General features: G+C 40.2%; 1 protein-coding gene across 1 annotated transcript; it reads left to right on the top strand.

The window, feature by feature from the left end:
- Positions 1 to 110: 110 nt before the first annotated feature.
- On the top strand, positions 111 to 21240 carry MCEE (methylmalonyl-CoA epimerase). The gene is made up of 3 exons (XM_008058628.2): positions 111 to 162; positions 7359 to 7696; positions 20925 to 21240. The coding sequence occupies exons 1-3, from the start codon at positions 111 to 113 to the stop codon at positions 21075 to 21077; spliced, it is 543 nt and encodes a 180-aa protein (XP_008056819.1). The 3' UTR covers positions 21078 to 21240.
- Positions 21241 to 21361: the final 121 nt, after the last annotated feature.

The raw sequence follows: 21361 nt of genomic DNA, 5'->3' as shown, positions 1-21361 counted from the left end.
GCCCCGCCCCTGCGGCCCCAGACCCGCTCCTTGGCCTGGTTGCTCCGCCCCTCAGCCGTCCCGCTCGTCCCGTAGGCGGCGCTGCTGGGTTTAGAGGTTTGCTCTCCAAGATGGCGCGTGTACTGATGGCGGCGGCCGCCGCGGCGGCTGCCAACGCCGTAGGTGAATACCGGGCAGCATGGAAGGTCGCCGGGGGGCGGGCGCTTGGAACCCGAAGCCAGGGGGCTGAGGAGGCTGGCCAGAGCTCCTGGTCTAATGTGCTGTGTCCCCAGAAGCGCGTTCCGCGGCCGCTGTCACCTAGGTGGGAGGTATCTTCAGTGACGCCTTGGCTTGGCTGGGGATGGCCTTGCGTGGGTCTCACTGTCACCCGGGAGCCGTGCTCAGTCGTGTTGCCGCTTTTAGTATGTAGGCCAGCGGGTCAGGCAAGGCGGGGATGGAAATAAAAAGAAGAGGGACGGTAAGTGTTATTTTATCGCGCACAATTAGAGACGGGGGAGAAACCCGAAAGGAGAGCAAGTCACGTAAAATAAAAAACAAGCTGAACTCCGAGCGTGGCCAGCCTCCTGTTGGAAACACTTGAAGGTCAGTGGTGTAAAGAATGCCGAGGGAGTGATTTTTCTAAGTGCCCTAATATATTATTATCATCTTGTGCCCACACAGGAAAGATAAAAGCAGGTGGACATCAAAGTTTCCTTGAGTTCTCTCTACCTCGTTTTTTAAAAATTGCTAGGTAGAGGCAGTTATGACAGAACCTCAAGTTTTCTAACTCTCCTACTTTCTCCTTTTTTTCTCCTTTTCTTCTCTTCCTCCTTCTATGAGAGGACAAGTATTCCCTTAATACGAGATTTTCTTTTAGGAATGGGAATGCCCCAGAGTTACTCTGGGGCATTTGTGATAGTTCCTTCTAGCACAAGAGCCTACATTCTTAACTATTAGGCACACTGCCTTTTCTGTGATACACACTATGTCTGAAGGTGAAAATGTAAATAAAAATTCAGATATTAGAGAAAAGTCATTTTTATGTGTGTATTTTTAGATATTTAATGGTTTACAGTTGGGGAAGGAAGTATGACTTTCAACAAGTCATGCACTTACTGTAAAAACTGAATACTGGTATAGATACATGTTTTGTAAGTTGCATACCCATCTTGGCATAAAGGAAAGGAAAATAAAAACAGTGTACTCCAAAGACTGGCTTTGATTATCCTTTTAGATGCTTGAAACTTAATGGCCCTGTTTTTTTAGTTAAAAATATCTTGGCCAGACACAGTGGCTCAGCCTGTAATCCCAGCACTTTGGGAGGCTGAGGCAAGAGGTTTGCCTCTGCCCAGGGGTTCGAGACCAGCCTGAGCAAATTGGTAAGACCTCGTCTCTACCATAAATCGCAAAACTAGCCAGGCGTGGTTGCTTGCATCTGCAGTTCATTACTTGGAAGGTTGAGCCAGAAAGATCACCCAAGCCCAGCAGGCCGAGGCTGCGGTGGCCATGAGCATACCACTGCACTCCAGCCTGGGCGACAAGAGACTCCAACTCAAAAAAAAAGCAATCATATAAAATTTACCGTTTTAACCATTTTTTTGTTTTGTTTTGTTTTGTATAGGAGTTTTACTCTGTTGCCCGGGCTGGAGTGCAGTGGTATGCTCACAGCCACTGCAGCCTCCATCTGCTGGGCTTACACAGTCCTTCTGCCTCAGCCTTACAAGTAACTGGAACAACAGGCACAGGCCACCACCGCTGGCTAATTTTTTGATATATTGTAGAGATGAGGTCTCACCAAGTTGCCCAAGCTGGTCTCTAACCCCTGGACTCAAGCAGTCCTCTCGCCATTGCATCCCAAAGTGCTGTGATTATAGGCATGAGCCACTGCACCTGGCTTTTTTTTTTTGAGTTGGAGTCTCACTGTCACCCAGACTGTAGTGCAGTGGCCACTCCCGGCCACTGCAGCCTCGACCTGCTGGGCTCCGGCGATCCTTCCGCCTTAGCCTTCCAAGTAGCTGGAACTACAGGCGCGTACTACCATGCCCGTCTAATTTTTGATTTATTGTAGAGATGAGGTCTCACCAAGTTGTCCAGGCGGGTCTTGAACCCGCGGGCTCAGGCAGTCCATTCACCTTGGCCTCCCAAAGCGCTGGGATTACAGACTGAGCCATCGAGCCCGGCCTGCACCCAGCTGTTCGATAGGGACAATTTCAGTTTGGGGCAGATGAAAACATTCTGGAGATGGATGATGGCGGTGGTTTCAAAACAAAGAGAATGTACTTGAAGCCACTATGCTATGCACCTGCTTTAATCGTTAAGTGTGTAGCGTAGTGGCTTCAAGTACATTCTCTTTGTTTTGAAACCACTGCCACCATCCATCTCCAGAATGTTTTCATCTGCCCCAAACTGAAATTGTCCCTGTCGAACAGCTGTCTATTCTCTAGTTCCCTCAGCCTTTGGCAACCACTGTTCTACTTTGTCTCTCTGAATTTGACTACTCTGGGTATCCTTGTAGGTGGAATCATACAGGATTTGTGCTTTGTACTTGGCTTATTTAACTGAGCATAATTGATGTCCTCAAGGTTCATCCATGTTGTAGCATGTGTCAGAATTTCCTTCCTTTTTTAATACTGAGTATTAATCATCCATTGTGTATGCATACCGTATTTTGTTTATCCATCTCTCAATGGACATTTGGATTGTTTCCACTTTTTGGCTATTGTGAACAATATAGTTATGAACATGTGTGTTCCTTGGAATTCCTGCCTTTTGGATATGGTAGGTCTTTGTTATGGCCCCACTTTTAAGGAATGTAAAATCCTCACAGTAAAACAAGAGAAGCACAGAAAAAAAAATCAGAGTAAACACACAGTATGAGTCCCAATTTACCTTGCAAAGTGTTGGCTTCATGAAAAAGTTTTGAAAATTGAAATTGAACCTGCTATGTGGGAGACAAGAATGGCCAACTTGCATTACTGTGCATAGAGATATACTTTTATTAATCATCTGTAAGTGGGTTAACAGAAATGTAGTGTATTTACTTACTGTGATGACTAAAATATTTTTTATCATAGTTTGAAACAAGTTGAAGACATGTATATGGTGCTATGAGATTCACTGGTTGAATGTTGAAGAGAAAACTTAATAGCTTCTTACCAAACTTACTTGAAGGCACTTCTAATAAATGCCTTCCTAAATATGTTATGTCTCTTCAAACCAGATATGCAAAAACTCAGACTTAAAAACATATTGCGTGTTCTGAAATTAGATTTTACATGAAGGTTGCCCAGCTTTGCAAATTTACTAAGAACCACTGATTTGTACACTTCACATGGGTGAATTCTGTGGCATATAAGTTACAAAAGAGTTTAACAAACTGTTGGCAGAGAAAGCTATTGAAAAATCTTACTACAAGGGATTATTCACAATTTTATGACACTTTATAAGTAAATTTAACATCTAATTTCTTTAAATAGTATGTATACTTAATTCATTTTAGTGTAGACCCTTGCAGCTAAACCTTCACTAATTTGGAGACTGTTAAAGAAGCCTGGTCTGAAATAAGTGCAAAATCTGAACTGAAACAAATTCAAAATTTTTTTAAGTCAAGGCACTAAAAGTGGTTAACAAGTTAGGAATTAGAATTAACATACACACCAGATTTTGTAATGTGTCTTTTACTTGTACACCAGATTCCTGACGTGTAAAAATAATATTTCATATTTTTAATTATTCATCTTTACACTCCTTTTTTATTAACACTCCTGTTGTTAAATATCTTACACATTTATTCACATATGGTTATACACTGTAATTTATTCATAGAAAGCAACCCTTATTGGAGTAATCACAAATTGCATATTACAGAGTTCAACATAATGCAATTCCACTGCACCTTTCTGAAATGGGAGGCAGAAATAGCTAAAACTGGAGTTCTGAGTTCCTGCCAATTGAAGGGCAATCCAAAATTAAGATATCTTTTAAAAGTTAGTTTGATTGTGATGACCATTTTGTAATTTATGCTTCTATCAAAACATGTTGTATACCTCAAATATATATAAGTTTTATTTGTCATACTTCAAAAAGCTGGAAATAGATCTTTTTAAAGTTGCTAAAAGTCAAAAGAGAAAGTTCAGTTCACAGTGAACTTTTCAGAAACACATTTTTATTAAGTATAAGGATCTATCTCATTTCAACCACTTTGTTCCATGTTCCCTACCCAGTTGTCTTAGTCTGTAAGATTTCACTTACAGATTTTTACTACTAGTATCATCTCCCTTCTTTTTTTTTTTCCTAAGGTAAAAATTCACAAAACAAAATTAACCATTTAAAAATGTACAATTTAGGCTGGGCTCACACCTGTAGTCCCAGCACTTTTGGAGGCCGAGGCAAGTGGATTGCCTGAGCCCAGGAGTTCAAGACCAGCCTTGGAAACATGGCAAGACCTCATCTCTACAATAAATAAAAAAAATTAGCCAGGCGTGGTGGTGCACGCCTGTGGTCCCAGCTACTTGGAAGGCTGAAGTGGGTGGATTGCCTGAGCCCAACAGGTCAAGGTTGCAGTAGCTGTGATGCTGCCACTGCATTCCAGCCTGGCCAACAGAGTGAGACTCTGACTCAAAAAAAAAAAGAAAAAAAAAAGGTACAATTTAGCAGCACATACGACATTCATTGTGTTGTGCAACCATCACTTTTATCTAGTTCAAAACATTTTCATCACCACAAAAGGAAACCTCATGCCTATTAAGCAGTTACTCTCCATTCCCTTCTCCCTCCAGCCCCTGGCAACCATTGTTCCACTTTTAATCTGTATAGACTTACTATTCCAGATATTTTATTAAAATGGAATCATACAACTTATGACCTTTTATGTCAAGTTTCTATCACCATAATGTTTCAATGTTCATCCATGTTATAGCATATGTCAGTACCTCATATCCAGATAATATTCCATTGGCTATTGGAACTACTGCTGCTTAGTTTGCAAGTTTTTGTTTGAATACCTATTTTTAAATGATTTGTGATACTTAAGAGCAGAATGCTAGGTTATATGATAAATTCTTTGTTTAGCTTTTTTGAGGAACTGCTGAATTGTTCCATGGCAGCCGCACCATTTTACATTCTCACTAGCAGTGTACCAGGGTTCTAATTCTCCACATCCTCAACTGTTACTATTTTTTATTTTCTTGATTATCTTGGAGGGTGTGAAGTAGTATTTCACTGTGGTTTTGATTTGCTTTTCTCTAATGACTAATACTGAGTATCTTATGTGCTTGTAGGCCATTTTTATATCCTTCATTTTAAAGAAGCAGAATTACTGACTTCTCATTGGTATTTTTTCTGTCCTATTTCTAGATGTATGCGTTAGGAACCAAATAAAACCAATAAAATGTGATATTTCCTTTCTTAAACCAGTTCACATTTCTAGAGGTAAACCTACATAACCTCAAAGTCTTCATTTTTTACAATATATAAATATGCTGTCTTTCTGACATATGAAGGAGGTTTTGTTTCTTTTAAAAGGAAGAAGAGCCAGTCATTCTCATAAACTGTTTTCTCATACTTAGAACCAAATGACAAGGAAGCTAGGGAGAAAGACTACTGTGAGGCAGCCTATAACACGATTTGCTTAGGCTCCCTTCTCAGGGCCAGATGTTTTGTTGTTGTTGTTTTTTTTTTGAGTTGGAGTCTCGCTCGGTCGCCCAGACTGGAGTGCAGTGGCCGCTCCCGGCCACCGCAGCCTCGACCTGCTGGGCTCCGGTGAACCTTCCGCCTCAGTCTTCCAAGTAGCCGGAATTACAGGCATGTGCTGCCACGCCCAAGGGCCAGAGGTTTTAAAATATCCCTGAAGCAAACTGGCATAGGATATTGCATACACTTTACTTGGACATCCTATAATTGTTCTCTGTGTTCCACTTCTATATGTTCCATTGCTGTTCCTCGGACACCTGTCAAGGGGCCTCAGTAACAGTGGTAAGGAAGATTCAGAAACACCTGAACTCAATATTTGATACGCCCTTAAAATTCAGACAAAACAACTTCTTAATGTGCATATTACCCTAAAGCTCACTAACCCTATCTATCTACAATTCTTTTTAAATACAAATAAATTCTATATTGAACTTTAATTGCAAGTTGCACATGTGGTAGAGATGCAAGAGAAGGAAAAAGCAGCTTGACCAATGATTTTGTTGTTTCTTCATGAGCTAGTGTCTTGGTCTTCACAGATAACCCTTCTTTCCCATGAGAGCTTTTGGGTATTTCAGTAATAATATAAATAGGCAGAGCAGAAGACTATCTTAAGTTTAATTTTGCCTTCTGCTGACTTATGATGCATCAGATTTATAGTCTTAAATAAAATTCAAAATAGTATCACTTTAATTTCTTTATTATAAAAATCTTTAGTTAAGGGAAATTATTTTTTTATTAGCTGAAGCTCTGTGATACTAGATACTGTTTAATGTGTTTTTCATTAAGAGCTAACTAATAACCTATTATTTGAGGTATGTGTTCTTCATTTTGTTATTTCATACCATTTTATTACGTGATATAGTTTTACAAGATTATGTTTAAACCTCATACATGTATGCAATTTTTTTCCTTCTGGGAGGAATTTGGCTCCTAAAGTTCAGTGTTTTGGTGAATGGGGAGGCAGAGTAATATTAATACATGGGGGTGAGACCTTGTAGCTGCCTTCAGTTACTGAGTGAAAGAAGATTTTTTAATGTTCAGAAGTAGTTCTACCTCTAATCCTTCAAAATTATAAAAAGAAATAATTTAAAAATCTGGTCTCAAAGGAGACCCTCATAAGTTAAGTACCATCTTGATCTTGGCTTGTTTTTCCCCAGCAATTAGATATTTTCTGTAATAGGTAATCAGTAAAATACACATTAAAAAGTATTTCACATTTATGCCTTTAATGAACTTATTATAGAATATAAGACAAAAAATAGGTATAGATAGGTAAGAAAATTGTTAACTCTTATCATTAAATGTATGTTGTTTTGCTATCACATTCAAATTTATTCCCTGTGAAACACAGAGAATAGTAAGTAGTATTAATAGTTCACATGCAGCTATCCTTTAAGTGTTACCAGTAAATATTGAATTGTTATGAAAAATGTCATTCTGTGTTTAAATCTAGTTGAAGCGCAGAATTCTTTTTAAACTCCAGATGGTTGTTTAAATGGGCAGAGCAGAGTGAGTAAATTTGACATAAGTCTTTCCATTTATCTCCCTTGATTTAATTTCAGTAATTAAAAAGAATAAGTCTATAAATAATGAGTTTTTGTTTTTATTATTTGTTTGGTTTTAAAGTTTAATTTAGAAGTTACATTAAGTCTTAAAAGAAGAATATCAATGACTATTCCATTTTTCAGGGCTTTTTTCCAGACTCCAAGCTCCAGTACCAACACCAAGGACTTTTTCCATGTCGCAGGTTTCTCATCATGTGGCAGGTCCTTCATGGAACCTGGGTCGACTTAATCATGTAGCCATAGCAGTACCAGATTTGGAAAAGGCCTCAGTGTTTTATAAGAATGTTCTGGGAGCCCAAGTAAGTGAGGCAGTCCCTATTCCTGAACATGGAGTATCTGTTATTTTTGTCAATTTGGGAAATACCAAGATAGAACTGCTTCATCCATTGGGAGACGACAGCCCAATTGCAGGTTTTCTGCAGAAAAACAAGGCTGGAGGAATGCATCACATCTGCATTGAGGTATTTTATTATTTTAATGCTTGATATTATAAATCTCTTACAGAATGTCTTTTGTTTTTTAAGATTGCATATGATCACTGTCATCAGAAACTTATATTAAGATCTTAAGGGTAATGATAACTTTAGTACTACTCAAAAAAAGAATATATACTCAGATATATTCTTTTTTTCTTTAAAAAACTGTAAAAAAATAATATTAATGTATTTTATTAAAGTCTGGTTTCAACAACCACCATGAATGCCACCACAGTTAGCCAAAACACAGAGTTTTGTGCTAGGATTTATTCCTCATATATGACCTCCCATGTCATAGAAATCCAAACACCTCTTATCAACAGGGTCCCTGAATGAAACATAATTGTATACCTAACCCTTAACTGTACCCCACAACATCATAATAAAAAATATTGATTAAAAAAAAGAAAAGAAATACAACTGCTTTCACTTTCACAAGGCAATTAGGAGAAAAAAATAAAAAGACTTTATAAAGTAAAACCTTCCACATACTTGCCAAATATTTTTTATAATTTTTTTCTCTCCTTAAAATTCTAATAGCTTGTTCCTTATTACAAAAGCAATACATTTTCAATTACTGACTGTGATTTTGGAGATCTTTTGAATTGCATCTGCTAACAGTTCCCCCAAAATATGAAGAAATATTAGACAAGAACAGTCTCATCAGAGAACGTTTGTCTGCAGATGTTCATGTTCAGATAACTTCCTCTTAGAATATCTGCAATGATAATTATGCTTCAATTTAAATTGATTTGATAGGACAGTCCTTTTGATGTAAGGCGTGTCATAATTGTTAGGCCAAATTCCTAACCTGTAAGAGAGGTAGGTTGATTATAGAGTGAATTCTAGAAAGCATTCTATTCGTTATTGCAACCATATACAAAAACCTACCATGTGTACTCTGCTAAGTACTCGAGATTCAAAAATGAATAAGACATGCACCATGTCCACAGTGAGATAGGGCTTTTATCATTACAAACAGATAAGTACAGTACACCGTGATTAGTGGAATTGATAGATGTGACCTCAGTACCACAAATGAAGGTACAAATGAAGAGATTGATTGCTCCCGGCAGGTCAAGTTGCTGGGAGGGTCTCACAGAAAATTAGTTACAATGAATGTGAAGGAATTCCTCAGGTAAAAGAAGAAAGGTCATTCCAGGCAGAGGAAATTTGCATGTGGAAAGGCATCGAGGTATTGTGACAATTAACACTGGGTCCTCCAGCAGTACAAATGCAAAGGACCTAACAAACGTTATTTTCTTTAATTCTCACAGGTAAGGAAACTGAGGCTTGGTGTAGTTAACTTCCCCTCAGTCGTATTGGTAGTAGGCCGCAAGGCTGGAGTTGAAACCCAGATTTGTTCTGATTTCAGGGTCAGCACTCTTTTTTTTTTTTTAGTTGGAGCCTCACTCTATCACCCAGGCTGGAGTATAGTGGCACACTCAGGGGGATTGCAGCCTTGACCTGCTGCGATCCTTCTACCTCAGCCTTCCAAATAGCTGGAACTACAGGCACACGCAACCACGCCCAGCTAATTTTTAATTTATTGTAGAGACGAGGTCTTGCCAAGTTGCCCAGACTGGTCTAGAACCCCTGACAGGCAGTCCTCTTGCCTCAGCTTCCCAAAGTGCTGGGATTACAGACTTGAGCCACCATGCCTGGCAGGGTCTGCACTCTTACCCATGATGTCAGTTACCTTCATTACATTAATGGAGTATAAAGTTTGTGTTGGGGGAGCTACAACATTTTATGCAAGGCCTAAAATTAGCCTTCATTCCATTTTTAGGAGATTACTTTTGGCTACAGGTCTTTGTCAGTGGACCTGAGGATTTGTCTAAGTCTCCCACTCCCGGGATGAGAATCAGGACCTTTGAATCCACTCTTCTTTCTCCCACACTGCACTGTCTATGTTCCACATCAAGAGACCCCAGTGCCTTCAAAGGAAGCCAGCTATGAGAGTTAGGAGTTCAGTTAAGTAAAGAATAGTGGATGTTCAGTATTGTGACGACAGATTCAAAATTAGAGATCCGAAGGGGGACATGGAAATGTTTGTGAGTATAAAATGACTGTGGGTAATAGGAGAAGGTGTGACAAGCAGTTAGTTGCTGTTTTAGTGTAACACTTCCCTGTTATTCTCTGCCCTCCACAAAAGGAACTTAACAAGATAGAGTTTATTTTTCTCTTCTCAATCTAAAAGCGGGTGGTCCGTAACACGATTTACAGGGCGACTCCATGTTTCACTTCTGTTCTTATCCCACCGGCCCAAGCTTAGTCACCTGGCACACTTCTCTTCAAGTGGCACTGGGGAATGTAGACTGTAACTAGGTAGATATGTGCCCTGCTAAACCTTGGGGATTGCTGTGACTAAAATGAAGAAAAGGGCCGGACTCGGTGGCTCAGCCTATAATCCTAGCACTTTGGGAGGCCAAGGCATGTGGGTTGCCTTGAGCCCGCGGATTTGAGACCAGCCTGGGCAACTTGGCGAGACCTGGTTTCTACAATAAATAAAAAAAATTAGCTGGGTGTGGTAGCATGTACCTGTAGTTCCCGCTACTTGGAAGACTGAGGCAGAATGATCACCGGAGCCCAGCAGGTCGCTGGGGTGGCCGTGAGTGTGCCACTGCACTCCAGCCTGGGTGACAGAGTAAGATTCCACATGAATGAATGAATGAATGAATGAAAAGGCCGTTAGTTGATGCCATAGTTGTTGATTTTTAAAAGTGGTATTACTAGGATAGCCTGACACTTTCTGAATGCAGGTATGGTATAAGAAAGAAACACCTGAGAATTCCTGTTCTTTCTCCTCCTGCTGCGACAGTCTGTGAGATAATGTCACAAGATGGAGGGGACTTGGTTTCCTGGCTTAACAGATAGAGCAAGATTCCTTGCCTGTCCTTGAATAGGAAATATGTTTTTATTGAATGAAGCTGCTGAGATTTCAGGAGCTTCATTATTTTATCACAGTGCAACCTAGTCTGGGTAATAAAACTTGGATGATAGAACTAGCCAGAGAGCATTTCTTTGGTCATTGTTCCAGTTACTGTTGCCATGTAATACATTATCATAAAACTCTGTGATGTTAGACAACCACCATTTCATTTTGCTCAGTGTGGTATGGATCAGGAATTTGGGGAGGACGATTAGATGTTAGCTGTGGCTTCCTCATCCAGAGGCTTGACTGGGCTGGGCATCTGCTTCACTCTTGTGGCTGGCACTTGGTGCTGACCTGCAGTGGTGAGCTCAGCTGTGCTTCGCCAGGAACACCTATGTGTGACTGCTTGCTTTATGAGCTAAAGGCAGTTTTAAGGGACAGTTGGACTTCTTCTTGGCACTTGGCTTCCCCCAGAATAAGTGTCTCAAGGAGAACCAGGCAGGACTGCATGGCCTTTTCTGACATAGCCTAGAAGCAGCACTTCTGCAGTTGTTCACTGATCATAAGCCTCCAAGGCTGGCCAGATGTGAGAGGAAAGGACATAGACCCTGCCTCTTGAGTAGCAAAGAATCTGTGGACACATTTTAAAAGTACTGTAGGCCGTCAACAATGTGTTCTAAGCCAAAGGAAGATGTGAAAGTTCTAAAAGTCTAGCACGACTTCATTTTCAAATTGCTATTTAAGTGGGGACCAGCAGCATTTTCATATGCAAGAAGAGACTATTTAGTCTTTTTGTTTGGATTCTCAGTCTGTCACCCAGATGGGAGAGCAGTGGTATGATCATGGCTCACCGCAGCTTCAAACTCCTGGGCTCAAGCTATCTTCTTGCCTTAGCCTCCCAGGTAGCCAGGACTACAGGCATGTGCTACCACACCCAGATAATGTTTTATTTGTTGAAACGATATCTCACTGTATTGCCAGGCTGGTCTTGAACTCCTGGGCTCAAGCAATTCTTCTGCCTTGGCCTCCCTAAGTACTGGGATTACAGATGTGAGCTACCATACCCAGCTTGAATTGCATCTTCTGAAAATGGTCATAATTCTTCTGTAGCTTTATGGTGTATTGCCTTTTTTTTTAAATGCCATCCCTTGTTTTAAAATGTTAAATCCACCCATCAGAGAATTGACTTTCCTCTCTATAATAACTACAAGGGCACTTTATGTTCTTTGTCACTGAGATTTCTTATAAAACATCCGATTTAGCAGTGTGTCTTGGACATGCTCCATGCCTTTTTATTGACTCAATAAAGATTTTTTACAAATTGTCCTTTATCTCATGCATGAACTAGTACTTCACTAGTTATCACATTTTTCTGTCAAGATTGAGTTTTGGTTTCCATTTTCTTTCATGAGATTTGCCCACATTTCTTATGTGTCCCTGACTTTCACTAAAGTAAGGCTAAAAGCCATCTAGCCCAGGCTCTTCTCTTGCTTGTATATGGACTTAGCTGCCCACTGTTTTCTGGCATAGCTTATGTTTGTGCTGCCAGTGCCTGTTTCCTTAATGGCAAGACTGGATGTCTTTCCCTGCCTTCTGTGTGCCTCTGTATGAGGAGACGGGTTCTGGTATTGAGTAGAGCTGGCCATGCTCTCACTAGATAGCATACCCTAGTTTACTTTTTCTGTGTTGAAATGTGTTAGGAGACACAAATACTACCATTGTGTTATAGTCACCTACAGTATTCATTACAGTAACATGCAGCACAGGTTTGCAGCCTAGGTGCAATAGGCCATTCCATACAGCCTAGGTGTGTAGTAGAATATACTATCCAGGTTTGTGTAAGTGCATTCTATGATGTTTGCGTAAAGACGAAATCACCTAATGACGCGTTTCTTAGGATGTATTTCTGTCAAATGATGCGTAACCATATTGCTTTCTACTTACCAAAACAAAAAGGGAAATAAACAATATTAAAAGTAATTGTGGCCCCTCCTCTAATAGTTGTCCACATTGGTGGGGAGAGCCAGAGTAGCCCAGAGCAGGGTGTTGGGGCCCAATTAGGGTGAGAAGGGTATCCATGAGTTAAGGGTATCCAAGTGCCGGGGAAACCAGAAACTGAGTAGATTGCCCATGTGTGGGGAGGTCCAGCGCAAGATGTCAGAGTCTGAGCAGTGTAGGGTGGGGCTTTGTACCGAGTGCAGCCTAGCTTGGGTTGTCAGTGTGAGGTGGGCATCAGCATGGAAGGCCAGCCTGGGACTGAATGCCTGTGTTCCTCCCAAATTCATAAGTTGAGACCCTAACCCCCAAAGTGATAGTATTAGGAGGTGGGATCTTTGGGAGGTGATAGGATCATGAGGACATAGTGCTCATGAATAGGATTAATGTCCTTATAAAAGAGGTCCCAGAGAGACCCTCTTCCTTTTCCATCATGTGAGAACACTGTAAGAAGGAGCTGTCTATGAACCAGGAAGCCCTCACCAGACACAGAATCTGCCAGCACCTTGGTCTTGGACTTCCAGCCTCCTGAACTGTGACAAATAAATGTCTGTTGTTTATGAGCCATCCAGTTTATAGTATTTTTAGCTCTGAAAGACTAGGACAAAGCTTATTGCCGGGAGTCAGAGTCCAAGCCTGATGACAGGCATGGGCAGCAAGGAGCCTGCGCAGGCTAAGGGGGCATTGACACTGTGTATGCGTGTGAATGCGTGTGAGTAGGAGAGTCAGGCAGCTCATATAAGGAGTGTGTCTAGTGTGGGGAAGAGAGACTCATGTGGGAAATTGAACCCCAAGTAGGATAAGTAGGGCGTCCTCCCATGGGGCTCCTGCTGTGGGGTGCAGTGCCTGAGTGAGGTGAGACACATGTCCCCATGGGGTGGGAGGCAGCCAGGGGGAGTCAGAGCAGAACAGGGTAGGCCACTTCTGTGCAGGATGCTGGTGCCAAGCAAGGCAAGGAGGGCTGCAGTACAGGATGTGGCCCAGCCCAAAGGGGTAAGGAGACCTCCATGCAAGGGGCAATGTGGCCTGGCATAGGAGTGAGCATTCAGATGGAATTAGGAGGACAGCCACATGAGTCTAGAAGGCAGCCCAGTGTGCTGGGGCACACATGGGTAACAAGTACAGCATGGAACTGAGGGAGGGGCTGCAGAGTGGTAGGGCTGGGTATATCCAGAGTTAGTAAGATGAGGAAGTACAGGAAGGACGTTAGATTTAGTTTAGAGGTAATCCTTACTGCTGCAGGCTGGTGGGAAAAAGCACATAGAAAAATATCATTTAGCCAGGCACAGTAGCTCAAGCCTATAGTCCCAGCACTTTGGGAGACTGAGGTGAGAGGATTACCTGGGGTTCGAGACCAGCCTGGGCAACTTGGTAAGACCTCATCTCTACAATAAATCAAAAAATTAACCGGGTGTGGTAGTGCACACAGGCTACTTGGAAGGCTGAGTCAGAACGATCACCTGAGCCCAGCACGTTGATGCTGGGGTAGCCATGAGCATGCCACTGCACTCCAACCTGGGCAACGGAGTGAGACTCCAACTCAAAAAAAAAAAAGAGAAAAATGTAATTTAAAAGACAATATAGAAAAAAGGTAAAGACATGCAGCAGTTGCAACAGTTTTATTTTCTGAAATTGTCAAGTAATAGATGACTCATTTTCTTGTTTATGCTTTTGTATGTTTCACAGATCTTTTTAAAATTGGGTATATATTTCTTTCCTTTTTTTAAAATTTTTATTTTTTTGAGTTGGAGTCTCACTCAGTCACCCAGACTGGAGTGCAGTGGCCGCTCCCGGCCACCGCAACCTCGGCCTGCTGGGCTCCGGCGATCCTTCCGCCTCAGCCTTCCAAGTAGCTGGAACTACAGGCACGCGCTACCACACATGGCTAATTTTTTTTCTTTTAATTTATTGTAGAGATGAGGTCTCACCAAGTTGCCTGGGCAGGTCTCGAACCCACGGGCTCAGACAATTCACTCACCTCGGCCTCCCAAAGCGCGGGGTTACAGTCTGAGCCACTGAGCCCGGCCAGGTATATATTTCTTAGTAAAGAAATATTATATAACTTTTAAGTAAAAGACTAGGCAGGTTCCTCCTGCTGGGGAATGTCTGTTCTATAGTCAAAAAAGGAAAAAAAAAAGCCGGGCTTGGTGGCTCAGCCTGGAAGGCTGAGGTGAGTGGATTGCCTGAGCCTGCAGGTTCGAGACCTGACGGGGCAACCTGGCAAGACCTCATCTCTACAATAAATCAAAAATTAGCCAGGCGTGGTAGTGTGTGCCTGTAGTTCCAGCTACTTGGAAGACTGAGGCGGAAAGATCACCGGAGCCCAGCAGGTCAAGGCTGTGGTGGCCGGGAGCGGCCACTGCACTCCAGTCTGGGCAACTAAGTGAGACTCCAACTCAAAAAAAAAAGAAAAAAAAAAACTCCTTTATTTTTGTTTTTGTTTGTTTTACTATCAACTGGTGAAAACTTCAGTGAAGACCAGCATTTGAGAAACACTTTACATAGCCCCCACCAGACTGTATAGCAAAGATGGAAGCTTAGGTGACATATGCCCTTCTGACGAATGTTCCCCCAAAGACACAAGACCTCTCTAAGCCCCATACAAGGTGAGAACAGTGTTAGGTTTGCATAATTCACTTAGTTTTTAGCTTTGAGGGGAAAGAGTTGATAAAAATATTTAATCCAGACTTTTTACTTTAACTTGAATGGATTTACACCAATTTCAGGATTGATATTAACACCCACTATTACAATGTTGTATAAAAAAGGCTTGTATTTGTTAAGTCAGTCAAAATGCCATGCACTGTTAAAAGAGGTACATCATTACTTGTTCACAAAATTAACTGAGAATTATATACCTTAAGTTTAAAAGATACTACTTAGTACAACTTCTTGATTTCTAACATACAAGATTTTACTGCCACGATCAGGTGAGGCAGCTGAGAACCAAAGAGGATATGAGATTTACCTGAGGATTTTGAATTCTGATTGTGACAACCCAAACATTTTTTATTTGGATTATCGTCACTCTTCATTTACAAATGACAGGGCAAAATCAACATAAACTCTCAGATATAGATACACACCAACCAAAGAAAGCTGGTAAGAAGTTGAAGTGAATGGTGACTAGACCAGATTTTCACTAATGGCATTCAAGGTCTTCTAGTGCTATATGATGCACAACTAATTGTTTGAAAGACTATAAAAACAGTTTTAAAAGGACCATAAAACACTTTTTATTTAGGTGGGTTATTATTGACTTTTATTACTTAGGGAGAGTAAGCTTAATTTTCCAAATCAAATTGCTTCACATTTCTCACAACTATTGCATCTACTTTCAATTCAGAAAATTAAGGCATTTTAATTTCATTATTTTTATTTCTACCAAACAAAACATTAGGAGTACTCTTAAAGAATTGTAAATTTTATAGCAACACTAACAGAAGGATGAATGTGGTACAAGATCTTTAAAATCAAAGTTCATGATAGAAATATTCGCAGAAATAAAAATAGATGCTAGTATGGTGTCACTTCTGCATTTTTCAAAAATCTAGCTTATTAAATCTTAGAAGTATTACTTGGATTAAGAGATATTGATAGTCGGGCGTGGTAGCTCGTGCCTGTAGTTCCAGCTACTTGGAAGGCTGAGGTGGAAGGGTCGCCAGAGTGCAGCAGGTCGATGCTGGGGTAGCCGTGAGTGTGCTATTGCACTTCAGCCTGGGTGATGGCGTGAGACTACAACTCAAAAAAAAAAAAAGATATTGAAGAAGCAGTATACTAAAAAAATTGGGATGCAGCAACCAAATTGTAGAGATTTGTATTTGAATAGAATATTCCATAAATGGAAATATTATCATATCTAGAAGAGGAGTTATCAAAAGGTATGAAAAAAGTCACGATTATATCATGAAAATGTTTGAAGATATGAGAAGTAGGGAAAAAATCGTGTCATGAACTCCCATTCTCCCATCACCCAGGTACAACAGTGTTCAAGATCTTGCCACACTTACTTCATCTTTTTTCTCTGTTAAACTATTTTAAATTCACAGCACGTCATTTTACCTTTATTCAGTTTGAGTCTACAAGAAATAAAACAATCACAATGATATTACCAATCAAAAATAAAGGTAAATATTTTGGCACCATCTGTACACAGTCCATAAATTGAACTTCCCAGATTGATTGACACATGTCTTTATAGTTGGTTTGTTCTAGTCAGGATCCAAACAAGGTCTGCTCATTAAAAGTGGTGGTTAATCTCTTTAGACTCTTTTTTAAAAGTTATTAACGTCTTACATCAGCATGCTACATTTATTATAATTAATGAACCAATATTGATTCATTGTTATTAGCTAAAATCTATGCTTTAAGATTTCCTTAAGTTTTCACCAGTGTCCTTTTCCTGTTCCAGGATTTCATCTAGGATTCCACATTATATTTAGTCATTATATCTCCTTAGACTCCTCATGAAAGTGATAGTTTCTTAGACTTCTTCCTTGTTTTTGATGACCTTGACACTTTGGGGCATTTCTGTCAGTTATTTTGTAAAGTGTCCTTCGGTTGACATTAATCTGATGTTTTTCTTATACTTAGACTGGGGTTATTGGTTCTTGGGAGGAAGACCACAGATGTAAAGTGCCATTTTCATCACATATCAGGAATACATACTTTCAACATGCCTTATTACTGTTGGTATTAACCTTGATCTCCTAGCAGAGTTGTTGTCAGGTTTCTCCATTGCAAAGAAACTTTTTTTTTCCTCTTTCTCTCCTTCTCCATACTGTACTCTTTGGAAAGTAGTCATTATGTGAGGCTCATACTTACAGAATGGGGAATTATATCAGTATGGACTTGTGGATATTTATTTTATACCTCAGGTTATAATCTAATACTACTTTTTTTTGTTCCTGAGACAGTTTCAGCTTTGGCCATTGGGAGCTTTTCCAGTTGATTGATTCTTGTGTCCCTTTGTCATAACCCCATCATTTTTGTTTTGTTTTGTTTTTTATCACTATCTTTCTTTCTGGCACCACAAGAGGCTCCAAATTTATCTTCAGTATTCCTTGCCATAGCCATAGAATCATAGAACCAACAAGGAGTCCTGGTTCCTATTATTGGAGAATGTTGTTAGAAGCCAAGGTCTGGGCTGAAGGTGTGCTTATTGCTAATGGGATGTCATTGGTTCTTTGCTGAGCTAACACAGCAAGGAGATACATGTGTGTACACTAACTATGTATATACACATATCTATAAAATATTTCTATATGTAACTATGTTACTGAGTTTATGAGACATGATACCCCTAAACTCTTAAGTTCATGCTAATATCTTCAGCTCTAACCCATTACCACATGGACCACTGTAACCTTCTTTCCTTCTATCCCTTCCCATTCCGTGAGGGAGAAACTTGGCTTCCACAATCAGTCATCCATTTACTTAATGGTTCAATTTCGGTTACCTAGGACTGCTGTAATAAATTATCTCAAACTTGGTGTCTTAAAACAATAGGAATTTATCTTTTTACAATTTTAGAAACAAGAAATCCAAAATCAAGAGATAAAAAAATTTGAAAGAAATAGAAAACAGAGTAGTGCTTAAGACAAATGTAGGATATGGTCAAAAGTTCTAGTAGAGTATAGATGGAGTCCCAGAAAGGGAAGATTGAAAAAATAGAACAAAAGCAAATATTTGACAAGGACACTATCAATTTTATGTAAGATATCAGACTATAGATTCAAGGTCAAATAGGTCAAATAGAAATAAAAACACACTATAGTCAAGATGAAAACCAAAGATGAAGAGAAAATCTCAGAAGCAGTCAGAGAAAAAAAGACAGAGAAATTATAGAATGACACGTAATGACATTTTTGGGGTGCTAACAAAAAGCCCTGCCAATTTAGAATTTGAATTCCAGCTAAGATGGTGTAACAGAGACCAAACAGACCTTTCTGAAACAGCCTAGCCAAAATACATGAAACGATGGTCTTCTAGCATTGGACACCAGGCAGCACAGGACATTGATGTCTGAGAGGGGGTAAACAACCAAGATGAACCCTAGAGTTCCCCAGTTTCCTGGCTGGAGAGAGTTTCCAGGCTGCAGTGCAGGAAGGGGGAATCCATGTGAGGTTCAGCAGTCTTCCTGAGTTGAGGAGACGGGAGTTGCTAGTTTGAGGAGGTTATGGTGATTAGAGTTGACAGTGTCAAATACTGGCAAGGTGAGAGCTGTGCAGAGTGTGCTTAGGAGACCAGCAGTAGCTTTCATATCTTTGCCTGAATGTGAGTAGTGTAAGGACGTTAGGACGTTGCTTGAGGCTAGAAATAGAACCCCTTGAAAGGAGTAGAGGAAACAATTCTCACACAGAGATGGGAGTAGTTTGTTCTTACCATTTGTAGTGGAAAAGCCTTGTAATTCATGGAGCACTGGGGTCAGAAGGGCTTTACCTTTGTAGTGAGGAAAATTAGTCCTAGACTAAAGACTGCTCTAATCCTATTTAACAAAGCAGAAAAAAGGCTCAAGAATATTGATAGGAATCCTTTTTTTTTTTTTTTTTTTTTTTTGAGTAGAGTCTCATTCTGTCACCCAGACTGGAGTACAGTGGCACGCTCAGGGCCACCGCAGCCTCGACCTACTGGGCTCAGGCGGTCTTTCTGCCTCAGCCTTCCCAGTAGCTGGAACTATAGGCATATGCCACCATGCTCAGCTAATTTTTTGATTTATTATAGAGATGTGGTCTCACCAAGCTGCCCAAGCTGGTCTTGAACCTGTGGACTCAGATAATCCTCTCACCTCCCGCCTCCCAAAGTGCTGGGATTATAGGCGTGAGCCACCACGTCTGGCTGGAATCTTAAAAATAAGATAAAATTGACAGTGCCTGATGTTAGTAAGGACTAATTTTCCTCACTAAGGATTATCCAGTAGGTGGAGTTGCTCCTGCCATGAGCTTGTATTACATGTTCTGTTTGAAAAAGATGAGAACAGACCAGCTATAGGACAAGACAGCATGAAATGAACCATGGTCAGGATCTAGGCAAGACTTTGCTATACCTTTGAAGTTTTACAAAGAAATATTATTAGGAATAAAAGTAGAATGTATGCCATATGAAAAGAAATCATTTAGTATCTGTCATCAGTTGCTTGACCAGTTTTAGAATCAGGTATGTGATCCTTGACTCTTTGGAAATAAGATTGTATAAATATTAATATTTGTTACATCTATATGGTGGGCACATGGATGTTATACTATACTCTGTGCTTTTCTTTATGCTTGGAATGCTGCTCAATTATTAAATGCTAGGGAGATTTATGGCTGCCTATCCATTTATTAGGTTCCCAGTCTAAGAGGGTAACTTTCCAAGATAAAGGAGGATCATTTATCCATCAAGTATACAGAGACACTTTTACACTTTTTCTAGACTGTCCATAGTAAGAAGGAAATATAAGTGATTTAGAAGAGGGTTGCAAAAAAAAAAAATTTTTTTTTTAGTTAGGTGTCACTCTCATCCAGGCTGGAGTGCAGTGGCATGATCACAAGCCACTACAACCTCAACCTCAGCCCTCCAAGTAGCTGGGACTATAGGTGCACACCACCATGCCTGACTAATCTTTTTATTTTTTGTGGAGATGAATTCTTGCTGTGTTGTCTAGGCTGGTCTGTAACTCCTGGGGTCAAGCAATTCTCTCACCTCAATCTCCCAAAGTGCTGTGATTACAGGTGTGAGCCACCACTTCCAGTCTCAAAATTATTATAGTTTGCATTTTTTTGGATACAGAATAATATTTTGATGGCAGCTTAATAGTGATTTTCATGTGTATCAAGTTCTAATCTCAAAGCAATAGCCAGGTGATTTGGCAGGGTGAGGTTGGGGGGGTCAGGGAAACACACTTATCTGCTAAGTACCTACTGTGTGCCACAAACTCTACTAAGAACTGCTTATCATCTTTTAATCTATAGTCAATTTATATGGTAGACCTCATTTCCTGTTACAAATTAAGGAATCCATTGCTCTCAGGGAAAAAAAGCAATTTGCCCAAAATCACCAATAATAGTGCCAGAAGAAACTTATAAAGTGTAACATACATGATTTAGATCATAAGGGGAAACATTAATGGTGACAATTCTTAAGCACTGTGGTTGCGCAACTAGAAAAATTTAGCAACTTTTACTTCTCTGGAAATTTTAGGCTGAATTTTTGTGATGGTTTTAGATGGTCCTGCCCAAAGGCAGAGGAGATAGACTGTATAAACTCTCAAAGTTTTTTCTAAGTCTTAAGATACCATAATTTGATATTTTTATGATGTTCTTATGTATTATAACATGCTCTTATTTATTTCCCTTTCTTCAGGTGGATAATATAAATGCAGCTTTGATGGATTTGAAAGAAAGGAAGATCCGTTGTCTAAGTAAAGAAGCCAAAATAGGTGCACATGGAAAACCAGTGATTTTTCTCCATCCTCAAGACTGTGGTGGAGTCCTTGTGGAACTGGAACAAGCTTGATTTATATTAGTAAGAAATGAAGTTGATTGATCTGAAGAAGCCTTAACAAACACTATCAAAATGTACTATGGCAGAGTCCTCTGCTTTCATCACTTAAAAGTTCCAAGTTATAATACTGAATGACCTCTCACAGAAACAAAGATCCGAGTATCACATGTTCTCACTCACATAATGGACCTTGAACATCCAATGTAATACTATAAGAAAATGACTGACGGTACTGGGAAACTATGGGGGGGGCATGGGATGGGATTAACAGTCGCAAATATCTGTCTGGGATGGGG

The sequence above is a fragment of the Carlito syrichta genome, unplaced genomic scaffold (assembly GCF_000164805.1).
Source record: "Carlito syrichta isolate Samal-C Ts95f unplaced genomic scaffold, Tarsius_syrichta-2.0.1 Scaffold303527, whole genome shotgun sequence".
NCBI lineage: Eukaryota > Metazoa > Chordata > Mammalia > Primates > Tarsiidae > Carlito > Carlito syrichta.
This window is presented reverse-complemented; position numbering and strand designations above follow the sequence as displayed.